Here is a 27690-nt window from a genome sequence, read left to right on the forward strand (position 1 = left end):
AGGATGTCTATTATATGCAAGAAGTGTGCTAGGCCCCATGAAGAGTACAAAGACATTGAAAAATGGTTTTTGTACTCAGTTTTACAAAATAAGCCTTCTCTGGGCATCTTTCTAGGCTGACACTACTATAGCAGAATTGATTCCAAGAGTATGCTGTTGTTCAGTGAAGGAATGACACTTGATGGGAGAAGCTAGATGAGAAACAGACATGATTTTTTTAAAATGGAGACCTAATATGGAAATGGCCATTGATCTCCAAAATTAGAATTCCTAGAGTAAAACAGAAAAAGCCAAGAAAAGTCTTGTGCTCTGATCATGCCTCTGACACTCTGTGTCCTTATCTTTACTCACACTGTTTTTCTTGCCTAGGAAGCGTCAAGCCTCTTGCTCACATGCACGTGCATGTATGTGCTCCAGCTCACACATTCTCTCTCTCATACACACACAGTTACTCTAGAATTCTATCTTCCAAAGGCCAAAAGCTATTACCTGCACAAATCCTTCCTTCTCTACGCAGGTATTGTACTTTCTATCTCTGTTACAGCATTTTCACTGACTTGCCTTTTGACAAGCCAACAATGTGCCTTTCTGTTATATACCTTCTCTCCACTTGAGCCTCCTGAGGCCTGATGGTATGCTTCAGTCATATCTGTACACATCTGAATGCCTGATGCTATATTTCATTTACCTTAGTTCTGTGTTTCTTGAGTCCCTAGTCTCTCCGGTCAATTTTTAGACTTTGGCTCCTCTTCCCACTCCTCTTCCCAAACTGCCCCACCCCACCTCATTTCCAACCAATGGGAGCCATGCCATTAGTTGGGAAGGCCAGTGGAAGCCAGAAAACCATCAGTTCATCAAATTCGGCCTGGACATGAGGAGAGCAACAATAAAAAATCTTTCTGATTTTTCCCAAAGCTTTTCGTTCAGAAAGCATAGTTTTATAGTTTATTTCCACTTCGTTAGAAAGGTTTCTCTAAATTCTACACCTAGAAACCATTTGCTTTAGCTCTCATTCTATAAAAGTGACAAACCCTTTAAAAGGCCATTTCTTATCTATTATTATAAAGAGAACATAGAAAATTGAAGTCCTAGAAAGACCCGCACATTCACCTGATCCAGAATTTTGAACTTAAACATGAGAACAACATGGGTTCTCACAGGGTCTGGTGCCCTGTGTTCCTGAGCCTGTTTCAATTGACCTTGCAGATGGGGGCCACCTCTTTCTCTGCTCCACATACAGTCTTCCCAGAGAGGGAAGGGCATCAGCAGTACTGTGAGCACATTGCATGGGAACCATGTATTTAAATATCATTGTATTCCCCAAGGGGCACCGGGGCCCCCAGATAAGCCCACAGCTTCATTTGCCCAAAGAGATCAGCATCCTTTAACAAGTCCTCTGTCACCAGCACCTATAGGGAAGAGGCAAATGAGTAAAAATATCACTACCTTCTTGGGTCATTGGTGGAAAATGGAACAACTTAAGTTTTTAATCCTTTTCATTCCCCTTCCTCTATAACCCCATAGCAAATCCTTTATAATCTAGCTTTAAAATATTTCTTTTTATTTCTCCCAATGTTTGTTGTTGTTATTGTTGTTTTAAACTAAATGTAGCTTAGGGCAAGCCCACACATTGCACTTCTGGACTTTTTGAAGAATAATAACATTACTGTCATATAACTAACATACCATTCAAATCTCCCATTTAAAATATATAATTCAAAAGTTTTATTATGCTTATAGATGTGTGTGACCATCCCTGCAGTAAACTTTAGAGAATTTTAATCACCTCATAAAGTAAGTCTACACCTTGCAGCTATTACCAACACCCCACCATTCACCTGATCCCCTAGCCCTAAGCCTTCACTGATCTGTTTTCTTTCTTGTCTGGACAGATCATGTAATTGGAATCAGGTAGTTTGTACATGGGATCTTTTGTCACTCGCATCTTCCACTGAGGTTAATTTGTGTCATTGCATGCTTTAGTACCTCTTTCCTTTTTATGTCCAAAATAATATTCCATTGTATGTATGTGGATATTTTGGTTTTTGGTTCATCAGTTCATGGACATTTGAGTTGGCCATTCATAAACATATATTTTCATTTCTCTTGGGTATACACTTCAGAGCAGAACTGCTGAATCACCTGGTAACTTCTCATTTATATACCTGGGCATTTGCAGTAACCTTCTAGTTTGTCTCTGTGTCTCTATTTCCCCAATCTCCACCCCTATGTTGCTATTGGGTGCATATTATCCTTTTTGAGATATTGTTGTCATCAGAAGAAGAAATAGATCTATACTGTTTGCCATTGAAAAACTTACCATCAAATCCTCTTTCTTCTAATTCAAGTCCTCCAATGACCTAGCCTTGCTTATCTGTTTTTGTTGTTTGTTTATGCATCCTCTGTATCATTTAGGCATTATCTAAACACATAATGGTCATTTCAGCCTGAACGTTTTTTGTTTGATGTTTTCCCTTTAGAAAGTGTCATTCTTTCAACTTTCCTCTTAAACAACCTCTACCTATGGTCTAAGCCCCAGGTGAATCTTGGTCTCTACTACTACTAACCTCTGTGACCATTTGACGATTCCGGAGCCAGTGATTTCTCTTAGTTCTCTGGCTCTGACACATCCTCTGTGGTCCTTTGTTATTCTCTAGTTTATGTGTGTGGAGTAGTCTCAGCTGGACTGTAAGCTTTCTGAGAGCAGGGGGTAGTATATCCCCTTCTTTGACCTCCATATCTCTGACAGTTTGGGGAGTATAAGATCAATTGGAGGTAAGTTAGAGAATAGATAAGAGGGGAAACCAGAGGCACCCACAGCAGCTGGAAACCATGGCCTTGGCATAAGTGCTGAGGCTGGTGTCCATAGAAATGGAGAGGAAGGACTTGTCCTACAAAAAAAACAGAGGAGAAATTACTAAAAATGACTGTGCTTTCTAGCTTAGGAGACCTGAGAAAAGAGGGAAGTGCCATTGATCACAGTGCAAAAAGTATTAAGAAATAAAGTGATGATCCTAAGTTGGGATGTGGTAAATTTAAGGAGGAGGGGTGGGCCTAGTGCCGTGGCATCCTAGCAACTCAGAGGCTAAGGCAAGAGGATTGTAAGTTCGAGGCCAGCCTCAGCAACTTAGCAAGACCCTGTCTCAAAAAATAGATAGATAAATAAGGAGGAGGCATGATGAAAGAGATACATCCTTATGCTAATTTAAAATATTCTGAGGGCAGATAAAGAGTGAGAGTCACAAAGCTGGAATCGGAACCTCATTCTCTGTCTTCCTGTTACTCTCATTGTCCTTTATCCCATTATTGCCCCTCCCCATATATTCTCTTACATCCACAACTTCTCCCCTCTTTTCTCTTTCTGTCCTGACTGACCTCGTCATTTTTTTTCTACTTTTTATCTTTCTCTATTTCTGCTTGCTTTTTACTTCTGTCTCATGAACCCGCTTTTCTCTTTTCAGCAGTTCTCCTCTTTTCTATCTCTGCACCTTGATCTCTCTTTTTTCCCTTTCTTACCTCCATTCCTACCCAAGAATATTTTCTCATAACTGTCCACCTTTTCCCCTTTCCTCCTCTCTTCTTACCCTACCTCTTAGAACACGCGTACACTTGCTCCTCCGTCTCATTGTACCTTCTTCTCGTCCCTGTAGGAGATTCAGCAGCGTCACGGTCTGGCCAACTCCATCTCTTCCTACCTAATTAAGCCAGTCCAGAGGATCACCAAGTACCAACTGCTCCTGAAGGTACCTCCCTCCCCCTCTGTCACCTTCACTCACTTCTGACTGGGGTGAGGGAGTCTCAGCTTTGCGCCTGGAGCTGGGAAACTTCTACCTGAAGGCCTTCTTCCACCTAGAGCAGAGCTCCAAGGAGGAGGTCTTGTGGCATTGCCAGCTCCTGACTGCAGTTCCTATTCCTATCCCATGGAATTCCAGATTCTTGATTGAGGGGAGGAAGAGGAGAAAAGGAAGCAGGAATAAGTTCTGACTGGTTTTCACTTCCACCCACCCTTGTGCAACCTTTAAAAGTTGTCACCTCGGGCCCTGGCTGGCTCTGAGCAACTCTTCTATCCCTCCTTCCTGAGCAGCTTCCTCCTGCGGCCTCTGCTTTTGATGAGTATTAAGGACAGTTTATATGGGTAGTGGAGGCCAGGGTGGCACCTACCATTGCTTTAATCTGTGTTTGTCAAGATCATAAAGTTATTGAGGGAAAGTAGTCAGAGGGCACATATTAGACATATGGCATCTTGTACTGATAGGGTCCTTTAGGGTTTTCTCCAGAGCCAACCAAGAGAATTGGATTTCCTTTAAGAATCTTTTATTTTAAAGTCAAATAAACAAATTATATAAAATACTAAGTAATTTGACTTGAGTTTTTTCATATAAAGTATACAGTGATGCTCTGAAAATGTGGCATTTCCACAAAAACAGAAGTTGATCTTAGAGGCAGTTAGATATTATCATAAATCTGTAGTAATCCCTAACATGTAAGGATGGAGTTTTTCTCCTTTTGAGATTTTGTTGGTTTTTCCTGTAGTGCAAAGGATGAAGGTATAGTAAGAGACATGTTCAAAGATATATAATTTCAGAGAAAATCTGATTAAATGAAGCTCATTTCAATGCCTGTTGCATATCACACATTTTAGCTTCATTGAACCTGAAAAACAGTCTGGTTTCAAATCAGGCCTCTAGTCACGATGGGGATGTTCAGAAGCCTCTGCCTCAGTGGTAGAGCACCCCTATGTTCAATCCCCAGTACCAAAAAAAAAAAAAAGTATCTTTTTTACTTTTTTTGACTTTTCTCCCACAAGTACTTTAGTGCTTCAGGCTCCTCTTTACCTTTGACTCTGGTTTCTTACAGTAAATTCCCCTCAGCCTGCATTTCTGTGCATGATTAACCTCTCCTTCCCTACCCTGCTCAATGTATGACCCTTCTAAATTGTTTTTCTTGTCTAATAGACACTTAAAATTGATTTTTGTGTGTTTGTTTTTAATATATCTCAAATCCTTTGCAGGAATTGATAGAGTTGTTCTTAAATCAATTAAGACACAGTTCTAGGAGCTGGGCATGGTGGTGCACACCTATAATCCCAGCAACTCAGGAGCCTGAGGCAGGATGATTGAAAGTTCAAGGCCTGCCCTGGGCAATTAAATAAGCTCCTATCTCAAAAAACAAACAAAAAGTGCTGTTCTAAGAAAAATATAGCCTTTCTCTTCTCCTTTAAATCCCCTAGGTTTCTGAAGTTCCCTGGGTTGAATCATGCAATAAGGACAAGGGAGGGACATGGACATGGAATGTGCCACCCTGTGTATTGCTTTAGATATCTGGAAGAGTGGGCTGTAGGCCTTCATTCTGGAACTGAGAGTTTTGGGGAGAAGTACTGTGTGTGTAACTGAGAAGTGAACAAATATGTAACAGGGACTTTATTGTAGGAAGATTATAAAATTATTGGGAAAAAGAAAGATAAGGTTTGCCTCTTTAAAATGTGCTGGTGGCACGTTTGCCTGCTGATTCAAAGAAAAATAGTGTGCTAAACTTTGACTAGAAATAAATAATATGGGATTTATTTTCTCCTTTAAGTCAGTTTTATTGCAAATAAATTGATATCTAATTATCAGTATCTTCTGGGGATCACCAGTTTAGGTGTTGAATGAAAGTAAAAACTATATGTCAGTTGGGGTGGTCAATATTCTTCCTGTAAATCTGCAATAGCTGTCCGTTTGGAGTCTAAATTAAATGTGGAGGTTTCTCTCTACCATAAACTATAGCAAGGATCCAAAGAGAATTTATTGGCTCTGTTGGGCAGATTGTTAGACTTGCTAAATGGCTTTGGGGGATTAAACTAATTGGTATTTTCTGTTGTACATGAAGCGTATTTCTTGTTTCTCTCATATGTTCTGCCTTGGGCTTTCTTTTGATAATGTATGAGAAAAAGATTGGGAGGGTTAAAATTAGGAAAGGGGTAGAGACATGGGAAAACTTCAGGTTGGTGGAAGTAAGTACTTTCTGAACAATGACATTGTTCATGAACCAAGAAAGGGGCTGAGAACTTGTACTTCCCAAATATGTGTGCCTGGCAGTTCACCTCTCCCTGGATGCTCACAGCTCCCCCCCCCTTTCATATAGGAATATATCCAGAATAACACAAAGCACTGGATTTTTTGTGTCAGAGTCTCATTAATCAGATTTCTATCAAGTATAAAGATTTACTAATAATTTCAAGGCAAGGCAGAGATGAATCAGGGGAAAATTCAGGAGAGCCATTGTGGCCCCAAGGCCTTTCTTGCAGCATCAGAATGTTCTGTCGCCCAATTAACAGGCTGGGAGTCCAAATGATGTTTGCTGCATCATTTCCCTTGCCCTGGAGTCGTGAGTGCACTCACATTTTACTAAGATAGTTCCATAGTTTCTGTGACACTTTCCAGAAAGTATGCCCATAAAGCCACAGATTCCAGGTTTGTTTAGCATAGGAAGCCCTAGACAGGCCAAGATGTGTCCTGTTAAAAGCATTCCGTAGATAAGCATTCTTCTGCTGGCAAGTGTCATGAATATATTTGCCAGCCAGCCTGCCATTAACATACTTACAGGATTTGATCAAATGAACTTCTTTTCTTGCTCCAAGTGTATCCCCACCCAACCACCCAGCCCCTGGGCCCTCCAGGAGAACTATGGATTGCAGATCTTTCTCTCCCAATATCAAAATGAGCAAGAATAGTAAAAATGAAAAGCCATTCTTCTAGATGGGCAAATGATCTTCTGATTCCTAAGAGAGTTGGAGGTGATCTTACATCCATCATCCAGATGCTGTATGTGTTTTCTGGGGTTGGTGATGACTAAGACTCCAGTGAAAAGAGAGGGTATGTCCCCACTTCCCCCAGGAAGTAAGAGAAGGTCTGCTCTAGGAGGGCTCAGTGAGTAAAGGATGTGGAAAAGATGGCTGGTGTGGTGGATGGAGTGCTGGGCTTGGTCTCAGGAGACCTGTGTTCCAGCCCCTGCATGGCCTCCTCTGAGTTTCATAACCTAGGGGAAATCCTCCATTCCTCTTCATCACCGCTTCGTATTCTAACAATGAAAGGACTAGTCTAGAATCCCACCCACTGGCCCCAGATTGGGAGCTACTGATTTACATATTCTAAAAATACTTTGTAACTCTGAAAATGTTATCAGCCTATAATGTCTCTTACCTCAGGTTCTCCTAGTAGGATGGAAGTCAGCCTCAGTGCAGTAGCGTTTATGAATAGGATTGGGCGTGGTGGCACACAGCTGTAATTCCAGCTACTTGGGAAGGGGACATGGAAGGATCACAAGTTGGAGGCCATCTCAGCAGTGTTGTGTGACCCTCAGCAACCTAGCAAGACCCTGTCTCAAAATTTAAAAATAAATAAATAAGTTGTTAGAAATAGGGGTACAGAGATAGATGAGGGCCGCCTGGTGTGCAGCACTCCCTTTCTCTTCTCTTTCCTCTCTCAGTTCTCATTCTTGTGATCCCACAATACCATACCTCTTTTGTAGGCTTTGCTGTTACCCCCTTCCTTCTCCAGAAAGCAGTTCATTGATAGAGAGTGCCCTGGTTGCTGATTTTTTTTTTTCCAGTCATTTGAAAATTGGGTTGAGTTGACTTCATATAGACTAAATAGGGCTGAGGAAGCTCAGTCTGGAAACAAAATAATGTTTGAATTCTTTGGCAGTAATACCTCACCCCTCCCCACCCCACTTGCCTTATAACTCAGGTATAGCAAGAGAGCGAGGCTGGTGTATAATTTCCTTGATGAGCTGGATGGTGGGAGGGCTGGGAAGCTGAGGAAATGACCCTAATTTTGTCTGGATTTTTTTTTTCCTTAGGAACTTTTAACTTGCTGTGAAGAAGGGAAAGGGGAGCTCAAGGATGGCCTGGAGGTGATGCTCAGTGTCCCCAAGAAAGCTAATGATGCCATGCATGTCAGCATGCTGGAAGGTAGCTGTCTTCCCAGTCCTTCTGGGGATGCTTCCCCCATTCCTAAGACCAGGGAGCTGGCACTGTGGGAGGGAAGTGGCATAAAGTCAAGGCCAGATAAGCCTGGGAGAAAGAAGAAACAGCAAGACCTTAGTTGGTCATTGGTAGAACGGGAGAGAAGTGCCACAAACCAGTTTGGTTAACACCTGCCTCCAAGTTGGACCAGGCCTAAGCCACTTAAGGTATTTGGACACCTTATTCCCCATGAGATAGTCTAGGACAGGCCACCGTTTTTGCTATAAATGTGCTATAGCCCTGACCCATAGCACTCCTGTTAATCAGAATAAGGAGAAATTCTAATTATACACACACACACCATTATCTTTAGCATTATGCTCATCTTTTTAAATATATATATAAATATATATAACATAAATTTACCATTGTAACCATTTTTAATTGTGCAGTTCAGTGGCATTCAGTACATTCACATTCTTGTGCAACCAGCCTTTTGTCCTTCCATAGCAGGTTAAGACAGACTAGTCAGATAGCCCAGATATGACTTTTGTCAGCTGTAGCTATGTTCTTGGAATCCAGAATCCTTCCAGAGCAAGGCTCTAGTCACGTGGTCTTGACATTGTGAACAGATGGGCAGAGCAGCCACATGGAGGTGGGATTTGATAGATGCGTTAAGACTCCACATTCCAGTCTGGGCTGGCACACAGGTGCTAAAGGAAATAAGTATAGTCTGTTGCAAGTATATAAAGCACATTGACTGTTTTTCTCATCTAGCCTCCATTCCACCTTATGCTATCCCATTCCACCCCCACCCACCACCACCAAGAGTCTTGGTGTGGTCTCCTGGTCAACCAGTAGCACAGGAAGCGTTAATTCTTAGAGTGAAAGAATCTTGGTTATCATCTCCAGACTGAGCACTGATCATCTGACTTTATTGCTATTGTCACAATTTCTCCACCCCTTTCTTTTCTATGTGCACCTAACCCGCAATCCTGGGTATCTTCTTCCATAAGTTCCCTGCTCATCTAGCCTGCCCCCATCTGTATTCTAGATCCAGTTACTCCAAGTATGGTCTGCAGACCACCAGCAGTGGCTGGGAAGTGGTCAGAAGTGCAAATTCATGGACTTGCTCCGTAGCTGCTGAATCAGAATCTCTTGGGAGGAGAGGGATGGGCAAGTGATTCTTAATGCACACTAAAGTTTGAGAACCTTCATAAGGACTTACAGGGGTATAAATATAAACTGGTGAAAGCTGTGCACCACTCTGAGCAGGAACAATCAAAGGGAAGAGTCCTAGGAATGGAATTTAAGAAATAAGGCAGTGGCTAAGGCAGCGGAGACAAGACACTACATCAGGCAATGTGTGTCTTCAGCCCCACTCAGAGCTGTGAGTTAGGAAAGTTAGGTGATGTGGAAGGAAGAGCTATGGGATTTGCCCTTTGAGGGAGGTCTCAGGTCCCTCCCACATGAGGGTTCTGGGAGGGAAGGTCCCACAGGTCCCTTGCAGGAGTTTCCATTAACATAGCTTAAGTGTACTTGGGCACAGGGAATGGGTGGGTGGGGGAGATCTAATCACAATTCTATAAACTTGTCTATGTTGGTGTCCAAAAGGCAGAAGCCTGTGGGAGTCGAGGGCTAACAATTAGGGAAGCCTTTCTCCAAGAGAGAGTGGAACTCACCCTGCAACATGGTGGTAGAGAAACTCCACAGGGTGGACATGGGTGTTTTTTCAGGGTTCGACGAGAACTTGGATGTGCAGGGGGAGTTGATTCTCCAGGATGCCTTTCAAGTGTGGGACCCGAAGTCTCTGATCCGGAAGGGGCGGGAGCGGCACTTGTTCCTCTTTGAGATCTCCTTGGTTTTTAGCAAGGAGATCAAAGACTCTTCAGGACATACGAAATATGTTTACAAGAACAAGCTACTGGTAGGTGGGGCAGGTGGGGTAGGACAAGACCCCCTGCTTTCATAGAGCCCGTGGGCAGGAAGGGATCTGGACACACTCAGCTCATCTCTTCCCCGGCCTCCACACCAAACCCTCCTGGACAAATGCAAATGGCTCCTATTTGGAAAGCTCCCACCCTCACCTCCCACCTCTGCATTTTAGAGTTCACAGTTCTTCTTTCTGTTTGCTTTTAGCACCTCCCTCTTCACATCCCTTCCTGGTACCTGCTAATCAGGCACGTGCCTGTAGGTTCTTCATCCTGGGTAGATGAACAAAATATCCAGTCTGTTGAAGTTTGATTGACAGAAGCCCCTCCCTCGGTCCTCTCCTCTTTGTTGCCTTTCCCTTCCCGTCCCAGCCCTAAGTTTCCCCACTGCCCTCCCCTTCCCCGCCTCTCACAGGCATTTCCTGTCTACAGACCTCAGAGCTGGGTGTGACCGAGCATGTAGAGGGCGACCCCTGCAAATTCGCCTTGTGGTCTGGGCGCACCCCATCCTCAGACAATAAAACAGTGCTCAAAGTAAGTACAGCTTTCTGCTGGGCACAGTACCTATTGGGGTTGGAAAAGGGGTTAAGGGAGGGATGTGGGCATATGAATCTGAAAAGCTGGGACCTGGAAACCACTGGGCCTCTCTTGAGAATGGCAGCATCACATGGGTATTAAGAAGCAAATTCCATCATGAAGGTAGACCCAGAGTCAATATCAAAGACAATGTTCTCCTCAAATCCATAGAGGGAAGAGGGAAAGAGTAGCCTGCTGACTCCTCAACAAGGCCCGCTCAGCTATGTTCTGACCCTATGTCTCCTTCTGGTGGCAAGAACAACAGTTGGCCCTTTGACAAAAGGCACCATGATTTGCTCCATGTTCACCTAATGTATTTCCCTAAGCACCTTCCATGTGTAAGGTATTCTGCCCACTGCTACAAGGAACAAGGATGTAAAAGATACGAACCTTGTTCTCTAGGAACTTGAGCTCTAGGAGCTGTAGTTAACCCTTCTGACGTGGGTTCTCAACACGGTTGTCTCAGGTCTCCAGAGCATAGCCTGAGCCTTGAGCTGGTGCTTCTGGAAACAGTAGCCTGACTGAGCAGGGAATCATGTAGATGGAGCTTGCATTGGTCACTCGGTTGTCAGGGAGGTACCAGGGAGCAGATGGTCCAGCCCCAACAAAACCTTCACACTTGTTCACTCTGAATTGCCAGTATAGCTGCTACTTGTCATGAAGCAGAATTATCTAAAACAATAACAACAACAAAAAATCCAGGACATCAAATGGGACGTTCAGGGATGATAGCAATTGCTCCAGTGAACAGTTTAGCAGCCTAAAAACCCAAGACTGTCTTCCAGCCAGTGTAAGCTTGTGTAGCTGTGGTAGGTGTTGAACATCCTGGCCTATGTCCATGCTGGCTGATGAGAAATGCTGCCTTCAAATGCCATCCCTCCCAGTGCCCCCAGACTTCTCTAGGTTCTGGCAGCTCAAGTGTTAACCCCTGCCCAGCAGAGGCCTCCAGATACTGTACCAGTCCCAGGAAAGACATCAGGATTAGTCAATGCCCTATGGGTCTTGAGATATTTTGCAAATTCTCCTTGACTGAGTCTACATTGCATCTTGAAGTCATAGCTTTATTCTAGGAGTTTGAGAAATGCATCCCTGGGATTAAAGAGTCACAAGTATAAAGTGAGAAATAAACTCCCGAACTTTTGGTATCCTTGAAAATAACAGCTGAGGCCTATGGGAGGGGATTGAGATTGGTTTTCAGAGGGCAACAGGAGCTGGGGTTCTCAATCTTTCTCACTGTGGCACTCCAGGCTTCCAACATTGAAACCAAGCAGGAGTGGATCAAGAACATTCGAGAAGTGATACAAGAAAGGATCATTCACCTGAAAGGAGCTTTAAAGGAGCCAATTCAGCTCCCCAAAACACCAGCCAAACAGAGGAACAATAGTAAGAGGTAACCAGCATCTCTCCCTCCAGCACTGCCCACTCATGTGCTTCTAAGAGTGGGAGTGGGGGGACTCTGTGCTTTTGAAGGGGTGTTACACTGTATACTCTCTCTGGAAAGGCCCACAAGTTTCACCTAATGGAGAATTATCTCATCTTTAAGCATCCCATGAGCTCCTGTTAATGAAGTGCAGCAGGGCTTCATTGAGCATCTCCTATTTGATAAAGGCTCTACTTGGTGATGTGAGGAGAAAAAGGAAGTATCAGATGAGTCAGTTCCCTCAAGAACCATCTAACAATTATGTCTCACACTTAGTTAGACAAGAACAGGCACTATCCATAGGATGGTAAATACTGTAAGAATTCAAAGAAAGAAGAATTTAGATGGCCTTCTATGTGGAGTCTAGGGAAGTCTTTGGGAAGGAGATGGGCTGTGAGCAGGGGACTCTCTAAACTAGTTAGACAGTGGAAGAACTTTGTGCACTGTAAGAGGTGAAGTGGTATGGCCAGGTATCACTGTGGCTCTTACTGCTGTCCCCATGGAGTTCTAACCTTTATTCAGCTATGATAAGTAGTAACATCAAACAGAAGAGGACTTAGTTCTTGAATCTCTCTGGATCTTTTTGAATCTCAGTTTCCTCCAAACCAGTGGATGACTTCCTAAGCATTTCTTTCCCAAGTCTCCATGTGACACCTACACTTGAAAGAAAAGCATATGAAAACTTCATATACACTTTGAGAAAATATATAACAAAAGCAGAGTTTTGAGATGATCATTATTGGTGATAACAGGTTCTCTGTTCTTCCCCTGTGCACAAATAGAAGAGATCCAGGGGATTTAGTTGACTTTATGGTATCAACCAGGATAAGTAGGATGGGGAGCTGCTGCAGGGGCTATGAAGTGGGATCAGTACTCCTGGGGGAAGTGGTAGCCAAAAGAAGGGAATGATTAAAGTAGAGATGCCTTCAAGGGGCAGAAGCCTCAAGACCTATATGACCAGGATGAGGTCACCTGCTCAGTGCTGGAAAGGCCAGTTATGAATAATAATGGAGGAGGATTCATTTTTACTTCATGTACCCATGTCTAGAGTTCAAGTTATGGGTAAACTTAGTTTAGCACTAGAGACATCCTGATTCATGCAGCCCATACTTTAACAAAGAAGATAGAAAGGAAACTATTGTAAAGAACAGATTTCCTAGGACCATGGTGAGTGAGGAAACTCAGGTGAGGTTAGCTGAGGTTACTCTGTAAAATAACACACCCTTTTCTTAGTGTGGAAGAGTTGGAGTGTTTCTAGAATGTAGGAAGGGCATGTCTTAGAAATGTCCCCACCTTCTCTTTACCTTTTTTTTCTTTTCTCTTTTCCATGATGGGAGGGGAGGAAACCTTATAGACTCTGCAGAAGAGAGCCAGACAATCTGTGCTCCCCCTCACTTGGCTTCCTTGATATGGGGACAGAGTTTACGGAGGAGGGGATTGGCTTGGGGGATGCTACCCACACTTCTGGCTGGGGCCCATACCCTACAGAACTGGCTTCATCTGGACTAGACCAGAAGGGCCAGAACAGCAGGAAGCAGAAAGTACAGCCAGCTCTCAACAGTCTCAAAAGGTGGGGGCAGTGGCCCAGATAATCAAAAACAACAGATGATCTAAAAGTCCTTTATTTTTGGTTTTGAAATGCGTCACATAATTTCTTTTTACAGCAGATTTTCCTTCCTACGAATGTATGGCTTATGTTATTAAAAAAGTCGGCATTTCCCAAACCCACAAGTGATGGCAAGAGAGCAGTCAACTTAGAAATGATCTGCCAGGGAGAAACTGCTTTTTCTGATGAGTGGACACTGTACATGTACACATGCACACGTGCACACATGCACACAGGTGAACCCCTGCATACACACGCATATCCACATAAACTCAAGACACCACATTATAATTGTTTAGGCTCTGGAAGGTGGATTCATAATCGGTGGCATTTTGCACCTAGGCTGAAATTCTCAGGCATGGAATTCTCATCTCCCAGTACTCTCACTTTTCCATAAGCAGCATTGGGGTCTGACTTTCATAAAAGTGTCCATGGGAAAACTGGTTTTCTCTGCTAATTCCCGCAACCCCAGTCCAAATCTTCCAAGTTTTTCCTGACACAGACCATTCAGCCATTTCCAGGCATTCAGTCCCTCTGGTACCCCGCTCGGGGTTCAGTGCAGAATCAAGGCACAGTTCTAAAGCAGAGAGTTGCATAGTTTCATGGACATGGGGCATGAACACATCTAAACACCAGGAGTCTAGTCAAAAGACACTGAGAAGCACAGCTGGCCCAAAAGCTGCTGTAGAATCTGTAACTCTTATCCAATCTGAGAAAATGCTTTGGCCTTCTGTGTCGATTTAAGATTATCACAGATAGACCTGTAGTCCCACAGCTATTTGGCAGAAGGATCGCTTGAGCCTAGAGATTTGAGTCCACCTGGGCAGCAGAACAAGACCCTGTCTCAACAACAGAAAAATATTCATTTTTTTCTTACCTTTTTTTTTCTTCAATACTGGGGAGTGAGCCCAGGGCCTCACCTATGCTAGGCAAATGCCCTACCACTGAGCTATATCTCCAGCCCTTTTTTATTTTGAGAGAGGATCTCATTAAATTGCCCAGGCAAGTCCCAAACTTGTCCTCCTCCTATGTCAACCTCCAGAGTTGCTGGGATTATAGGCATGTGCCACTGCACCAGGCTTATTTCATAAACTAGTAATAAGCCAGCCATCAACCTAAATTAAAACACATAGAAAAACTATTTCAGTGTCCTATACTCTGAAGTTATTGAAAATGACCCTGTCCACTGGATGGAAGCCTAGGATACACATCTTCCTACTGCCTGCTTTAGATCCATACCCAGTTAAAAAAGAAAAACCACAACTTGCCCCTGTCCAGGATGGGCCAGAGGAGTTATGGGGAGAGATCAATTTGCATTCAGTTATCAGCATAGTGATGATATGTTTACTAAGTGCTAGAAGTGATGTTGTTAAAATCATATAGGGCTGCTCCCTTCAGCAGGATAATTGTAGACAGATCCCTGCTAGAAATGCTGAGGCACTGCTCTGCCACCTAGCTGGAAATCCTTGTGTGCTCTAAACCCACAGTTGTTTCCCCCCACCCCCACCCCTGTTTTCTTTCTCTTCTTCCTGCAGGGATGGAGTGGAGGATATTGACAGCCAGGGGGATGGGAGCAGCCAGCCAGACACCATCTCCATTGCCTCTAGGACCTCTCAGAACACAGTGGACAGTGACAAGGTAGGACAGAGTCCCAGTCTTCCGTCCCCTGAGACTTCTTGTTGGTTTAAGCACCCCTGGAAAGTTACCCTCAGAATTCCTCCCACTCAGGAGCCAGTTGTCCCTTTGTGTCAGCAAAGGGGACAGAACAGGACCAGACTCTTAAGCTGAGAGAGTCATACAGAAGTGGAAGGGTGAACAGTGGGAGAGGTGAGGTCAAGGAGTCTGGTGTCTCTGAGATGCCCTGCCTGGGCTGCTTGGGCTACTTTGCCTTACGGGAGGATGAACCTCAGAAGATCTGAGGTTGGGATAGTTTCCTGAGACCCCAGTGGCTGTGATCGGTTCATATTTATCATGATTTGAATGGGGCTTATCTCAAAATTAGATCAAAACCAATGGTTTGGGAAATGGCCTCATCGATGCTGCTTGATAGAGGCCTCTTATCCAAAAGGACTTATGGATAAATGATGCTTTCCTGTGACCAGGTTACCAGGGCTCAGTTCCTGAGGGGCAGGAGGATCAGGAAATGATGTATGAAGGATGGAGTTATCTAGTAAGAAAGCCTGGTCAGTTGCTCTTCCACACCTTGGAGCCAGCAAGAGTTAGGAGCTCTGAGAGGGAGGGAGCACAGGAAGAGAAACTAGAAAGACTCCATGTATTTACTCAGGTGCCTGCATGAATTTTCAGCAGAGGGAGAAAAGGGTCCATGTCCCAGCCTACTTGCATTTGCTTACCTCAGAGTCCAAAGAATGTGAGGTAACCTTTTGCTGCATATTTCGATTTTATTAATAAAATTATAGGTTTTCAAATCATATTTGGCCCTAGTTTATCCAGACCTAATATTTCAACCTGATCCTTCAACCTCAGGCAGCAGGCTGTTTCCTTGATTAATTTTAATTTCCTGAGTATGGGTATTTTTAAAAGATGATCTGCATTCATTAGGATTTTTCCTAATTTTTTCTTTTCGGGAAAAAAATAGCCACTGAGACTTTAACAGGGGAATTGTGTCCCAATTTTGGCACCCAACTACCCTAACCATCCTTTCTTAGACTAGTGTTCAAGGGCATTCAAGGTGATTCTGACCTCTGCCTTCAAGTTTTTAAGCCAATTTTAATATCAGAGTGGATGGAAAATTAAGTTTTTTACACTTGTAAAAACATGCAAAGAAAACTATTTCTGTACTTTCCTGTCTCCTCTAATTTATTGTCTAGCAATATGACTAGAATACATTATGAATAAAAGGTATTCTAGAATACCTTATGAATAAAAGTGTTCCTTTGGGAACAGTTAATGAATGGGTGGTAGGTCAAGGGCAGTATCACCCATGTTCAGACATAGGCTGTTGGTTTCCTGGTCCAGGGGCTTTATTCCTTCCAGCTGCTAATCCGTCTTCCCAGAAGCCCTGAGGTAGACACAGACCCCTGTTCTAGGGCCCTTTGTCATAAGAAGACCTTGCTCAGCTAATCTTTTTCCTTCTGGCCAGGTAAGTGAGGCTAGATTAAAAGACCTCCAACAGCAGGCATTTCGTTATTAATGAGGGATCTTAGTGCTTACCCTTTTCTTATAAGTAAGGAAACTGAGGCTCAGAGAAATGAAGTGGCTTACCTGAGAAAATTCTAGTGGTTAGTGAAAAAGCAGGAACTAGAACCCAGGCCTCCTGATTGACAGTCATGTTGTCCTTTCACTCTAGAAGTTAAAGTGTTAGTCTCTCAATGCTGAAGTTCTTCTAGCTGGTCAGTCTCTCTGCACATTCCTCACAAACTTCAGCCACTTGTGAAAGCACCTCACATGTGCGGAGTTCTGTGCTGGATACTGCAGAAAGATATGGACTGTTCGTTGAGTGTGAATCCCTTTTTGTCCAATTTTTTGTTTCCTGTCTGTGTCTATCCCAGGTCATTGGTCTCTGATGAGGGCAGGGGCTGTGTCTGTCTGTTTCACTGCAATAATCCTGACATACAGTGTACCTAGAGGCTCAGGAGACATTTGTGAAATGAATGAATAGAGGGCACACGGTGCCTGGTCTCATGGAAACTCAGGGTTGAAAGGTAGCTAAAACCAGTGGCCTGGCTGTAGCCAAACTTATAGACATTCTATTTTTAAATATACTTAGACGTTTCCTTAGCTACAAGAAGAAAGTTTTAGTAAGATGAATAACCTGACCTACTAGGGACATTAACCCTCAACTACCTTCTCTGACCTTAGGAGAGATAAGCAGAAGGTGGGAGATGATGAGAAATCTTATGTCCCATATACAAAACCTGAAGAATCACATAGAAATAGTCACTTTCAAAATAAAATAAAGAGTCTATTAGTGAGCAAGCACTATAACTTAAAATGTTCTCACTCTTTTAACCCAGAGCAGTGATAACTAGGCAGCCATGTGTCTCCTTGTGACCTGTTCTTCCTGTCATCAGTAAAATCATTTGTTGGCATCTTGAATTAATAGAATTTATAGATCATCAGGGTCAAATTCCCCTCTATCTGTACTAGAAGGCCATAAACCCCAGTTTCTAAGTGGGCAGATGAACGGTCTCTAGAGAAAAGAAAGATAACAAAGTAGACTGATTTGGGTAAGCTGACCTGTATTCAACAGAAGGGAAACAGGGTGACCGTGGGGAAGGGAGAAGACAGAGACACCTCATAGAAATCAGAATCATTTTAACAACAGATTTCTAAAAATGTGCCCCAGTCTTTCTTTTTTGATGCAGAGAAATGACAGCAATGTGGCACTGTTGGTCTGGTAGATGAGGAGATCATAACTATTAACAGCCTAATAACGACCCACCCGAGGAGCAGCAGGGCTACAAGGTACCCCTGAAATTGCTTCTCATGTGCTGTGGGGGAAGAGTTTGGACACACCTGGATTCAAATCACAACTCTGACACTTTCTGTGCAACATTGCATAGGTTACAGTGCCTTAGTTTCCCTGCTGTAAAACATGGGCAATAATTCTCTCTGAGTCATTGGGAAGATGGAATCTAATGCATTCCCTTGGTAATTGTAAGATGTTCAGTAAAGGCTGTTTTCTACCCTTCTAAGAGGGCAAAATTTTTTAGCAGATTGAGGATCTTTGCAAGTTCTTGAGCAGAGTTCTGATCTCTGGCTCATCATTATTAACATTTGTTAAAAGCTTCTTCTCTCTGTTACACTTAAAGTGGTATAGCTTCAATTTACCTGTCTGTAAATCAAAGAACTTTTCTCCCCTTTCCATTTATACCCTCTAGAATCTTAGGTGTAGACTTTTTGTTAGCATTGGCTCATGGGTTACATTTCATAATTTAATGGTTTAATATCTATTACTATCAGACACTGATTTAATGCTGAAAGTATACCACATTTGGCCAATGGCAGCCCCTAAGACTAAATATTTGAGATACTTGTGCCCTTTTTTTCCAGTAGGTTAAAAGTCCTCACATGTTCCTAGAAGTTCCTTGTATTAAGATATTTTTAAACCCTTCCATTTCATGGTTGCCTTCCTCTGGATTTCCTCCAATGCATTTTTGTATACAATGGGGTATCTAGAAGGGTATGTAACTCGTAAGTGATCTGATGATGTGAATGTAGCTCCTTGATTGAGGGCTGCTATTTTCAAAGTTCTCCCTAATGTGGTGCATCATGTTTAGTAGGTGTGTCTAATGTTGGCTCATGAAAAACCTCAGTGCCTTCTGCATAGACTGCCCTTAGTTTAGGCAGATGACTTAGTAACAAGAGTATAGGACTTTTGTGTCCCTTAGATTTTCTCTTGTCAAACCCCATCCCAGTATTCCAGCATTTTAAATACAATCTGTCCAGCACGTTAACTACATCTTCCAGCATTATTGAATAAACACAGTCTTCTATGGCTTCATCCAAGTTCTTGCTTTTGGGCAAGATTAAGGACACAAGACCAATATGCCCCTCTTCTTATTTCTCATTCAGGGTTTGGCATGGGGAAACCCTCTTGTCTGACTCTTCTTCAAAGTCTTGAGAGAAAGAAACTCTACTAATTTTCTCTATAGGAGAGAAGCTATACGCTGTAAATCCTCCCTTGATAAGGAAACAGTCTGTTATTCATAACTGTGCACTAAACCCTGACAAAGCCAGTAGGAGTGCCTCAGTACATAAATGGCATTAATAGCTTTCCCAGCATTGCTGTTGTACCATTTCTGATGAACCTGAATATTTAGGTTCTACTTAAGCCAGTCCTATGCAAAAGTATTATTTTTTAAGGAAATATTTTTGAAGGCATACTTTGTTGCATAGGAGTCTGAGCCCCCTATGTAACTCAAGGAATATGTTCCTACTACTCTGTGCAGGACATTCTACTAGAGTCTTTTGCCTATGTGTATATTATTGAATGATGGGGCTTTACAACCCCAGATTAAAGATATCTAGAATTATAGAATTCTAGTCAAGTAAGCCTGAGTAGTGAAGTGGCAGAAAGAAGAATCTTGTTGTTTAATGTGTTGCCTGCCAAGTAATTTCTAGCTAATGGTAGAAAAGTGGCCATATGCACGGTGATGTGCCCACTGCATATATTTAGGGTAAACATGATGGAAACATTCAATAAATGTTTATTGAATTAAACATTACAAACCCATTCTATTAGGAATACTCTTCATCCAAAAATCACTATGAGTTTCCAACATGTCCAGGCTGGCTGGAGAGAGAGAAATTGGAGTGAAGTTGAGTTGCAGGTACTATTCTCTGCAAAAATTGTAAGGGAAAGAACACTGCTGAAACATCCCAGGGCTAGTGTGCAATTTATATGAGGAACTTCAGTGTAAAGCCAATGTGACTTAAGATATAGTGTGGCCAATAATACCAATGTGCTAAAAGGAGCAGGGAATTTCCTGGAGAAGCCTGAAAATTTGAGGAGCTAACTCAACAGTTCTTAAACTCTGAATTATCAAATTAATGTACTGGGTCATGACCGAAATTTTGCTTTATTGATTGGGAAAGGAGGCTCAGTCAGTGATGGTAAGGGCCCAAATAAGGGAAAAGTCAGAAGATTCTTAACAGTGTCACTGCTACTTTGATAACAGACTGCTACATGATATCTATGTCAAGGGGTGAGGCAGCCTAGTGATAGGAGCCTTCTGAGAAGAGAAGTCCCATAGAGCCTCACCTGGTTCATCAGAAGTTGACAGTCCCTGCACCCCTATACTGGGAACACATAATAGGACACTAGATGCAAGGATGGGAGTCAGAGAAAGGTCCCTGTCCCTGTATTAATGTATTGGTGAGGATGTAGTCCCTATGTTGGTGCACTGGTGAGGGCCTACCTCCTGAATTGGTACATTGGTAAGGTCTTAGCTCCTCCTGTATTGGTGAATCAGTGAGGGTGTACCCTGGTGTTGGTGCATTAATGATGACATAGTCTCTGTGTTGATGCATTGGTGAAGCCCTAACTCCTATGCTTGTACAATGGTGAGTCACTATTGTATTGCTACATTTGTAAGTGTCTTGCTCCTCCTATGTTGGTGCATTGGTGAGGGCCTAGCTCCCATGTTGGTGCATTAATGAAGATGTAGCCCCTTGTTGGTGCAGGTCTAGCCCCTACTTTAGCATATTCCCACCTCTTCCTTCATGTACTTTGTTGAGGCCTGACTTACTCTGTGGTAGGTGCTACTCTTCCTGCTTGGAGTTCTGCAGTGAGTTAGACAAAGCTCTACCAGCCTGTAGCTTACATTGTTGTAGGTAGGAAAGGAAAGTATCAGAAAAAAAAAATGTTGCATTACTAGTCTCCTGCTAATTGCATTGGAGATAAAAAAAAAAAGCCTTCTTGGTTTTTTAAATTAAATATAAGAAATTATTTTCCCCAAGGGATTTCCCCCGCCCCCATGGATAGAGGACAGATCACTAAGGAAAAGTTGGAATCTCTTCATTTAAATGAATTCATAAATAGGAAAACATAGCCCCAGAGAACACAGATGGAGATACTCCAAGGAAGCATCTAAGTTCAATTCATTAAAAGCGGAGACTGCAACCAAGATTCCTGCACACATGATATATTGAAGTGTGCTAGGGAAGGGGCAGGGTCTAGGAGCAAAGGCAAATAAATATTCATGTGGTTTCAGCTGGGGGGCGGGGGCAGCCCAGTCTGATCCCTCCTGGGACCCAAGGGCAGGAATCACACAGACTTTGCCCTGCCTAAGGCAAGAGACCTGGACTTTCCTGTCAGCTGTGAGCTATGGGCCCCCAACAGGCACAAAGACCTGAGGTGTGGCTGCACTGGCAGGAAAGGGGAACTGGGTCGGGTGTCAAAACTGCTGCGGGGAGAAAGATGATATAGTAGAAAGGGAATGGATTTTGAGATCAGGTCTGGATTCAACCCCAACCAGTTGCAAAACCTTAAGAGGTCACTTCATCATTTTTGCCTGAGTCTCCTCATCTGTATGATGAAGGTATGATTTCTCCATCCTGGGGTTCTGGGGTTTCTCCCCTCCACACATTTCCAATACTAGGGATTGAAACCAGGCATGCTGTACCACCGAGCTACATCCTCAGCCTTTTTAATTTTGTTTTGAGACAGGATCTTGCTAAGTTGCCAAGGCTGACCTTGAACTTGGAATTTTCCCCCCTCAGCCTCCAGAGTAGCTGGGATTACATGAGTGCCCCACTGCATCCAGCACCTTCCCCAGGCTTTGAAGGAGTAGTTGAGATTCTGTCTAGATGAATATCTGGGACACAGGTCCTGTATGGGTCTCTGTCTGGGTAGTCACAAGGCACTTCTGTGCAAGACAATAGGTAGTGTGCTCCCTAGAGTTTTAAGGGGCCACAGGTTACTGTGTTTGCCACTGAAGAAAAAGCAAAACATCTGGAAATATGGAGACTCAGAAGCACTGGAACTAATAAAAATCTAGTTCATACTAAGCAATATTTTTCTCTTGTCAAATTCTTAAGAACCATCAAGATGACCAACCCAAATTAGATCTTTGCCATAGTGATGGTGTGTCTTATGCTGCTGTGCTCCCTACACAGTCCCACCACTTGCAGATGACCAGCACTTAAAGGCACTTGAGGGCCTCAAGGAATTCTGGGTCTTAAGGAAGGATCTGCAGCATTTCTGTTGCTCTACCTCTTAACTCAGTAGGCCTGCAGGCTCATAAACTATTTCTAGATAAGGAGAGATTATGGTGCCTCCCTTTAGGAACAAAGTACTCCCTAACCCTTAAATAAATACCTGGGAAGACTGTACAATTACACTTCCTGTTACCAGGGCTTAGAATGGACATATCTGAACAACATAATCTTAATTCTCTGCCACACCCCATACCTTATAGTATATTGTATTATAATTGCCATATAAATTTTAGGCAGAAGGATTCCAATTTTTCTCAACATCTTAGTAGTCACTCCAAAGTAAGAAAAATGCCATTTCAACAATTTAAGTCCAGTTTAGTTTTTTTTTTTCCTTTATTAATAATTCAAGTCCAGGACTGGATTTGAAAGTGATTTTTTTTTCCTAGTACAGTTTCTTTATTACCCTTATCAGCAATGGGCAGGTGGCTGGACGAGGGAAGGTGGCAGCAGTAGGCAACATAAGCAGAGGAACCCAGGGTCTTGGGGACACTTGAGGCCCCCCTCTCTGCTGCTCTGTTACTTCCCCAAGACACAACTCCATTCTTTCCAGAGTGAAGTTCAGCACAGCCTAAGTGCGAAGCTTTAGAGACCCATTGATGAAGTGTGAGGACTTGAGGTCATAGGTTCTCCTCTAAATCAAAAGCTTCTCACATCCATGACTGGCTTCCAGCTGTTGCACACCACTGATGGATATGAGCTACACTTGACTGAAAAATACAACTTAGGTCACAGGGCAGAACCTCTCATAATGGTGTTATTTTACTTAATATTCTCATTTATATTCTGTAGTTTGCAAACTTCCCTCAGGAAACCCTTCGGTAAAATTGCCAATCTTCTGAAAAAGCAAGTAAATTTCATAGAATACAGCAACCTTTGAGTAGTTTGACTGATACAGGCAGGCTGCAAACCTGGAAAGTGCCCTCATGCCACTCAGGGCACTTTGGCCTCCATAAAATTTCTTTGTTCCAGGTGGCGGCATTGCACAAGTACAAAAAGCAGAAATAGGGAAACTGGAAGCGGAGATTTACTAGTAGATTAGATGGATGTGTGGAAAAGCTTCAAGGGTGATGGGAGGCCAGATTCAATTCAGGGGGACTTTGGAACTTGGAATCATAGAATCTTAGGGAGGAAAGAAAGTGCAGAGATCATCTGGCCCTCCTCCTTCGGCCTTTTTAAAAAGAACAAAGTTACTTGCTCAGAATAACAAAACTAGTTAATGGCCTAAGACTCTAACCCAAGTCAGTCTCCAGTCTGTTAAATCAGATAGCTCAGCTTTCCCTTGTAGCAGAAAACAAACACTATCTTACCTGTTTCTCCAACTGCCCCTGCACCACCCCACCCAGCCCCAGGGAATGCACAGTAACCCAGAGTAAATTACTACGTGGTTCAATAGTCCAGTCCAGTGTCTCTGGGTCTGTCATGTGGCAAGTATCAGTACCTATCACAGACTCCTGGCTACCAGTACTAGCGACTCACGTCATGGCCTTGGTGGGAGTGTAATTCTGCCCCAAACAGAGTCTTCTGGTCTCCCAGGCAGATTCCTGTTGGGCTCCAGAGCTTGGCAGAGAGCACAGAGGGGATGCTGCAAGGCTGATCCCTGCCTGGGAGCTGTCTGGGAGGAGTGAGTTCCCAGTACCAGCTCAGCCCTGCTGCAACCCTGCAGCAGTTGAAATTCTATTTTATTGTTAAATTTTGGATGGAAGGACAAAGCAAATCTGAGAAAAAGCCAAGATGTTAAAGTGGATTAGCTGGCGACAATCCAGGGCAAACAAGACCCAAGTGAGTACTCCTTCAGCCCAACACATTCTGCTGGAGACAAGAGAGGTGGCATGGATGGAAGGAGGCAGAGGTGGAGAGTGAGGTTTCAACTTGCAGGGGTTGCTGTGAAATATTCTGTGCAGAATATTCTTGCATCTTATCTACCCTTTTCTCCTTTGGCATTATTTAGAGAAAAAAGTTATTTACGTACAGGACAAAATGACTAAATCAACCTTGTCAAAGTTAACAATAGGTGGAGCAGACTGGGAAATTATGTTCTTCAAAAGTTATGTTCCTAGAGGACTAGAAATGATGTTAGGAATATGGTACTGGAGGTAAGCTCTTCCAGCAGGAATGAACATTAGCTTTTCTTTTCTTTTCTTTTTTATTTTTTTTAAGAAATTTTGCTATGCAGCAACCTTTGGAGCCAAAGCAGCCTAGAATGGATGGGGCAGGCAGATAGTGGCTTTGAAGCTGTGTTTCTGTTGAAGCTGGAGCTCCCTTTCTGGGGATGTGCTGTGGCATAAAATGACACATGTTATCTGAGGCCATGATGTAGTGTACCAGGGAAAGCCTATTGGGCTGACAAGTGGAGAAATACTACCCTGATTCTTGACCTTGAGCTTTCATTGAAAATTCTTGCTTAGGTTTTATCTGCCTCGTCAGTTTAGTGTCAATTCTCTGTTTTCAAAGGCTTCTGCCAGCCTGTCTGCCATTACCAATGTGGTAGATGGCTAATGAGAGTAGGTGGATTTAAGGGTATGTGGCTTTAGAATGAGATGATGTGATCCTGTTGTGGAAAGCAGAACTTTGCCAAGAAAAACAAATTTGAATGTCCTCTATTGTGGCTTCCTACAAGAGACACAGTGAGGGCATAATTTTTGGCTCAGGACCTCTTCTAGGAGAAGTAAGCAGCGGGTGCCAGCTAAGAAGGGCAGTTGCTTCCGGTAGCTCTTTTTTTAAAATGAGAAAACTGTGGGAAGGAGATGCAGAACTAGGCGTATTAGGCCAATTACAGATGTTTACTCCTATTTTCAATCGATTTTCTCCAGCCCCACTGCCAGTCAGTCTTTTACCGCTCCTCCTGCCTGTTCCCTGTGGTTATGTTGGAGCAGTCATTTCTTTGAACCAGGACTGCTAGTTTTCCGTCCATTCGTAGGGGCTTCAAGTTGAGTCTTACAAATTCAGAATGTTCCTATACTGTTTTGTTTTTTAAATCATCTATTTGGTTTTATCTGAAATTGCTAATTGCAGACATATACATACTGACTAGAATTTCAGGAGCACAGTTCCTCCATTCTACCTGGCCCCTGTTGATAATGACCATGGGCTGCTTTGTGAAAACTCTCATCTACATTGCTTTCTTCCCTGCAAAGGATTTTATTTTTATTTTTTTTATTGATTATTTAAAGCATTACATAGCTCATGATATATCATCTTTCATACATTTGACTCAAATTGTGTTTTGAACTCCCATTTTCACCCCAAATACAGATTGCAGAATCACATCTGTTACATATTCACATTTTTACATAATGGCATATTAGTGACTGTTGTATTCTGCTACCTTTCCTATCCCCTACTATCCCCCCTCCCCTCCCCTCCCCTCCCATCTTCCCTCTCTACCTCCCCTGCTGTTGTTCAATTCTCTCCCTTTTTTTCCCTCCCCCTTGCCCCTCATAACCTCTTATAATTTTATGTATCATTGAAGGTCTCCTACCATTTCCGTATACTTTCCCTTCTCTCTCCGTTTCTCTCCCCCCATTCGTCTTTGTTTACTATAGTCTTTTCCTCATGCTCTTCCTTCCTGTTCTGTCCTGCAAAGGATTTTAAACCTTTTTGAACTTTGGGATGTACTGGGTGGGGAGGAGGTTCTGTATGCCTATATCCTGACTCCTGCAAGCTTTGTCCTTTTAGCTGCATGAGGGGCTTTGACAGTTTCACTCTGCTGGTGCTTACTCACAGATGGAGACCAGATTGACTTAGTGACTCAGTGTCACCTGGGGCTCAAGGGGGCAAGAGGTGTTTGGGGGGTGATGGAAATGTTCTGTACATGCTTCATGGCAAATATGAGCAATAGGCATTCTCAAAACCCATAGCATGAAGAGTGAATTTTAAGGCGTGCAGTGATTTGCTGCAGGAGACTGGGAGATGGGTGGGATGCTGAATGTGAAGATTCATCCAGTACAGGAGCCAGCTGCAATGGATGTGTGTGATCATGATAGTGAAATTCATTGTTTTCTTTTCCGTAATATTTTTATGTGTGTTTTTTATGTCACTTAATTCATCAACCATTTATTTGAACTCCTACTAACTGCCATGTACTATTCTAGACACAGAGGATGTGGCTGTGGGGGAAAAAATAAGCAAATCACCTTAGTTGCTTGCTTAGAGCTTTCTCTGCTGTGCTGATGTTAGCCCAGATATGCTCAATTTTGAGACATTGGGAATTCAAAAAAGGAGAAATAGGAAAGTTCTTCTAAAAACAAAACAACAGAATATTCAGGGATTCATAGTTTATCATAGGGAGATACTTAAAAATCATGCAATATAAAATCTGCAATGCATGTTATCCCATCTGACCTCCCCAACCCTCTTTACCTTTCTCCACCCACTGTAAGAACAGTTTGAATTTTTGATGTCTCTTTTCACACAGCCTGTTAAAAGGGAATCTTTATTGCATTATTGAAAAAATTATTGAAAACTCCTAAAAAGAAAGATTTTTAGGTTAGGTTCTCTAACATTTAAATTTAGGATAAACTGTGAACAGGAACATGGAGTCCAAACCACTAATTGTGTTATTTAGAGAACAAACTACTAGGAATTACCACTAACACATCAGCAAGGAGGAAACACTATCAATAGAAAATAATTGAATTAGTTGGACAACAGGACATTATTTCAGATATACTGGTACATTGGATTCATTTTTTATTCAACAAAATGTGAGTGTCCACTAATGACCAGATAGGTACTATTGAGATTCTAAATGTATAGAAACAATCTCTGTCCTTGTCTTCGGTTCCTATTGAAGTATCTTGTATGAGATAACAGAGTGGCTACCTTCGTGTCACATGTATTTATAAAATTAGACAGTTGTACTTAGTACTTTCTTTATGAAAGTTGCTGTGCTAGGCGGCAGAAAAGTTACAAAGATGAGTGTGTCAGACGAGATAGTACTTACCACACAAAACACTACATTTGGTATCAGAAGGATGCCTGCTTTGAAAGATGAATTGAGCCTGGGAACCAGGGAAGACTTGCACCAGAAGTGAAATTTGAAGTTGGCCTTGAAGTTTATTTTCCTTTCCACTCTTTTCCTTTGTATCAATTTTGGCCCCAAAATAATTATTCTAATCATGGACAGTGTGTAAAAGAGCAGTGCCATTGATATATGTTTATAAAAAGAAGTAATTTTAAAAAAAAGCGAATTGTTAGCTCTATATGAGAACTATTCAGAAATTCCTTCAGCATTATTACCAGAATCTTTCTTTGGTGGGGGATACTTGGAATTTAACCCAGAGCAGGCACTTTACCACTGAGCTATATCTCAAGCCCTTTTTATTTTTTGAGAAAAGCTGCTTAGGGCCTTGCTAAATTACTAAGGCTGACCTCAAACTCATATCCTCCTATTTCAGCCTTCCAAGTCTCTGGGATTACAGGCATGTGCCGCCACACCTGGTTATCCAAAACCTCATACTTTCTCATGCTTGTCTAATTAAACCTGTTTTCCTTAATTATATTAATTCAAGGTTTTCAAAAATGAATTTTG

General features: G+C 42.7%; 1 protein-coding gene across 6 annotated transcripts in view; it reads left to right on the forward strand.

Moving 5' to 3' along the window:
* KALRN (kalirin RhoGEF kinase) overlaps positions 1–27690 on the forward strand; it is a 662170-nt gene that overhangs the window by 438020 nt on the left and 196460 nt on the right. For all 6 annotated transcript variants that reach the window (XM_081301760.1, XM_081301761.1, XM_081301757.1 and 3 more), the window contains exons 28-33: positions 3651–3743; positions 7840–7951; positions 9682–9872; positions 10309–10410; positions 11700–11842; positions 15014–15116. In XM_081301760.1, coding sequence (XP_081157886.1) covers positions 3651–3743; positions 7840–7951; positions 9682–9872; positions 10309–10410; positions 11700–11842; positions 15014–15116 — 744 coding nt within the window. The remainder of the gene's footprint in view (positions 1–3650; positions 3744–7839; positions 7952–9681; positions 9873–10308; positions 10411–11699; positions 11843–15013; positions 15117–27690) is intronic.

The sequence above is a fragment of the Spermophilus citellus genome (genome assembly GCF_964194105.1).
Source record: "Spermophilus citellus genome assembly, chromosome: 7".
NCBI classification, from domain to species: Eukaryota; Metazoa; Chordata; class Mammalia; order Rodentia; family Sciuridae; genus Spermophilus; species Spermophilus citellus.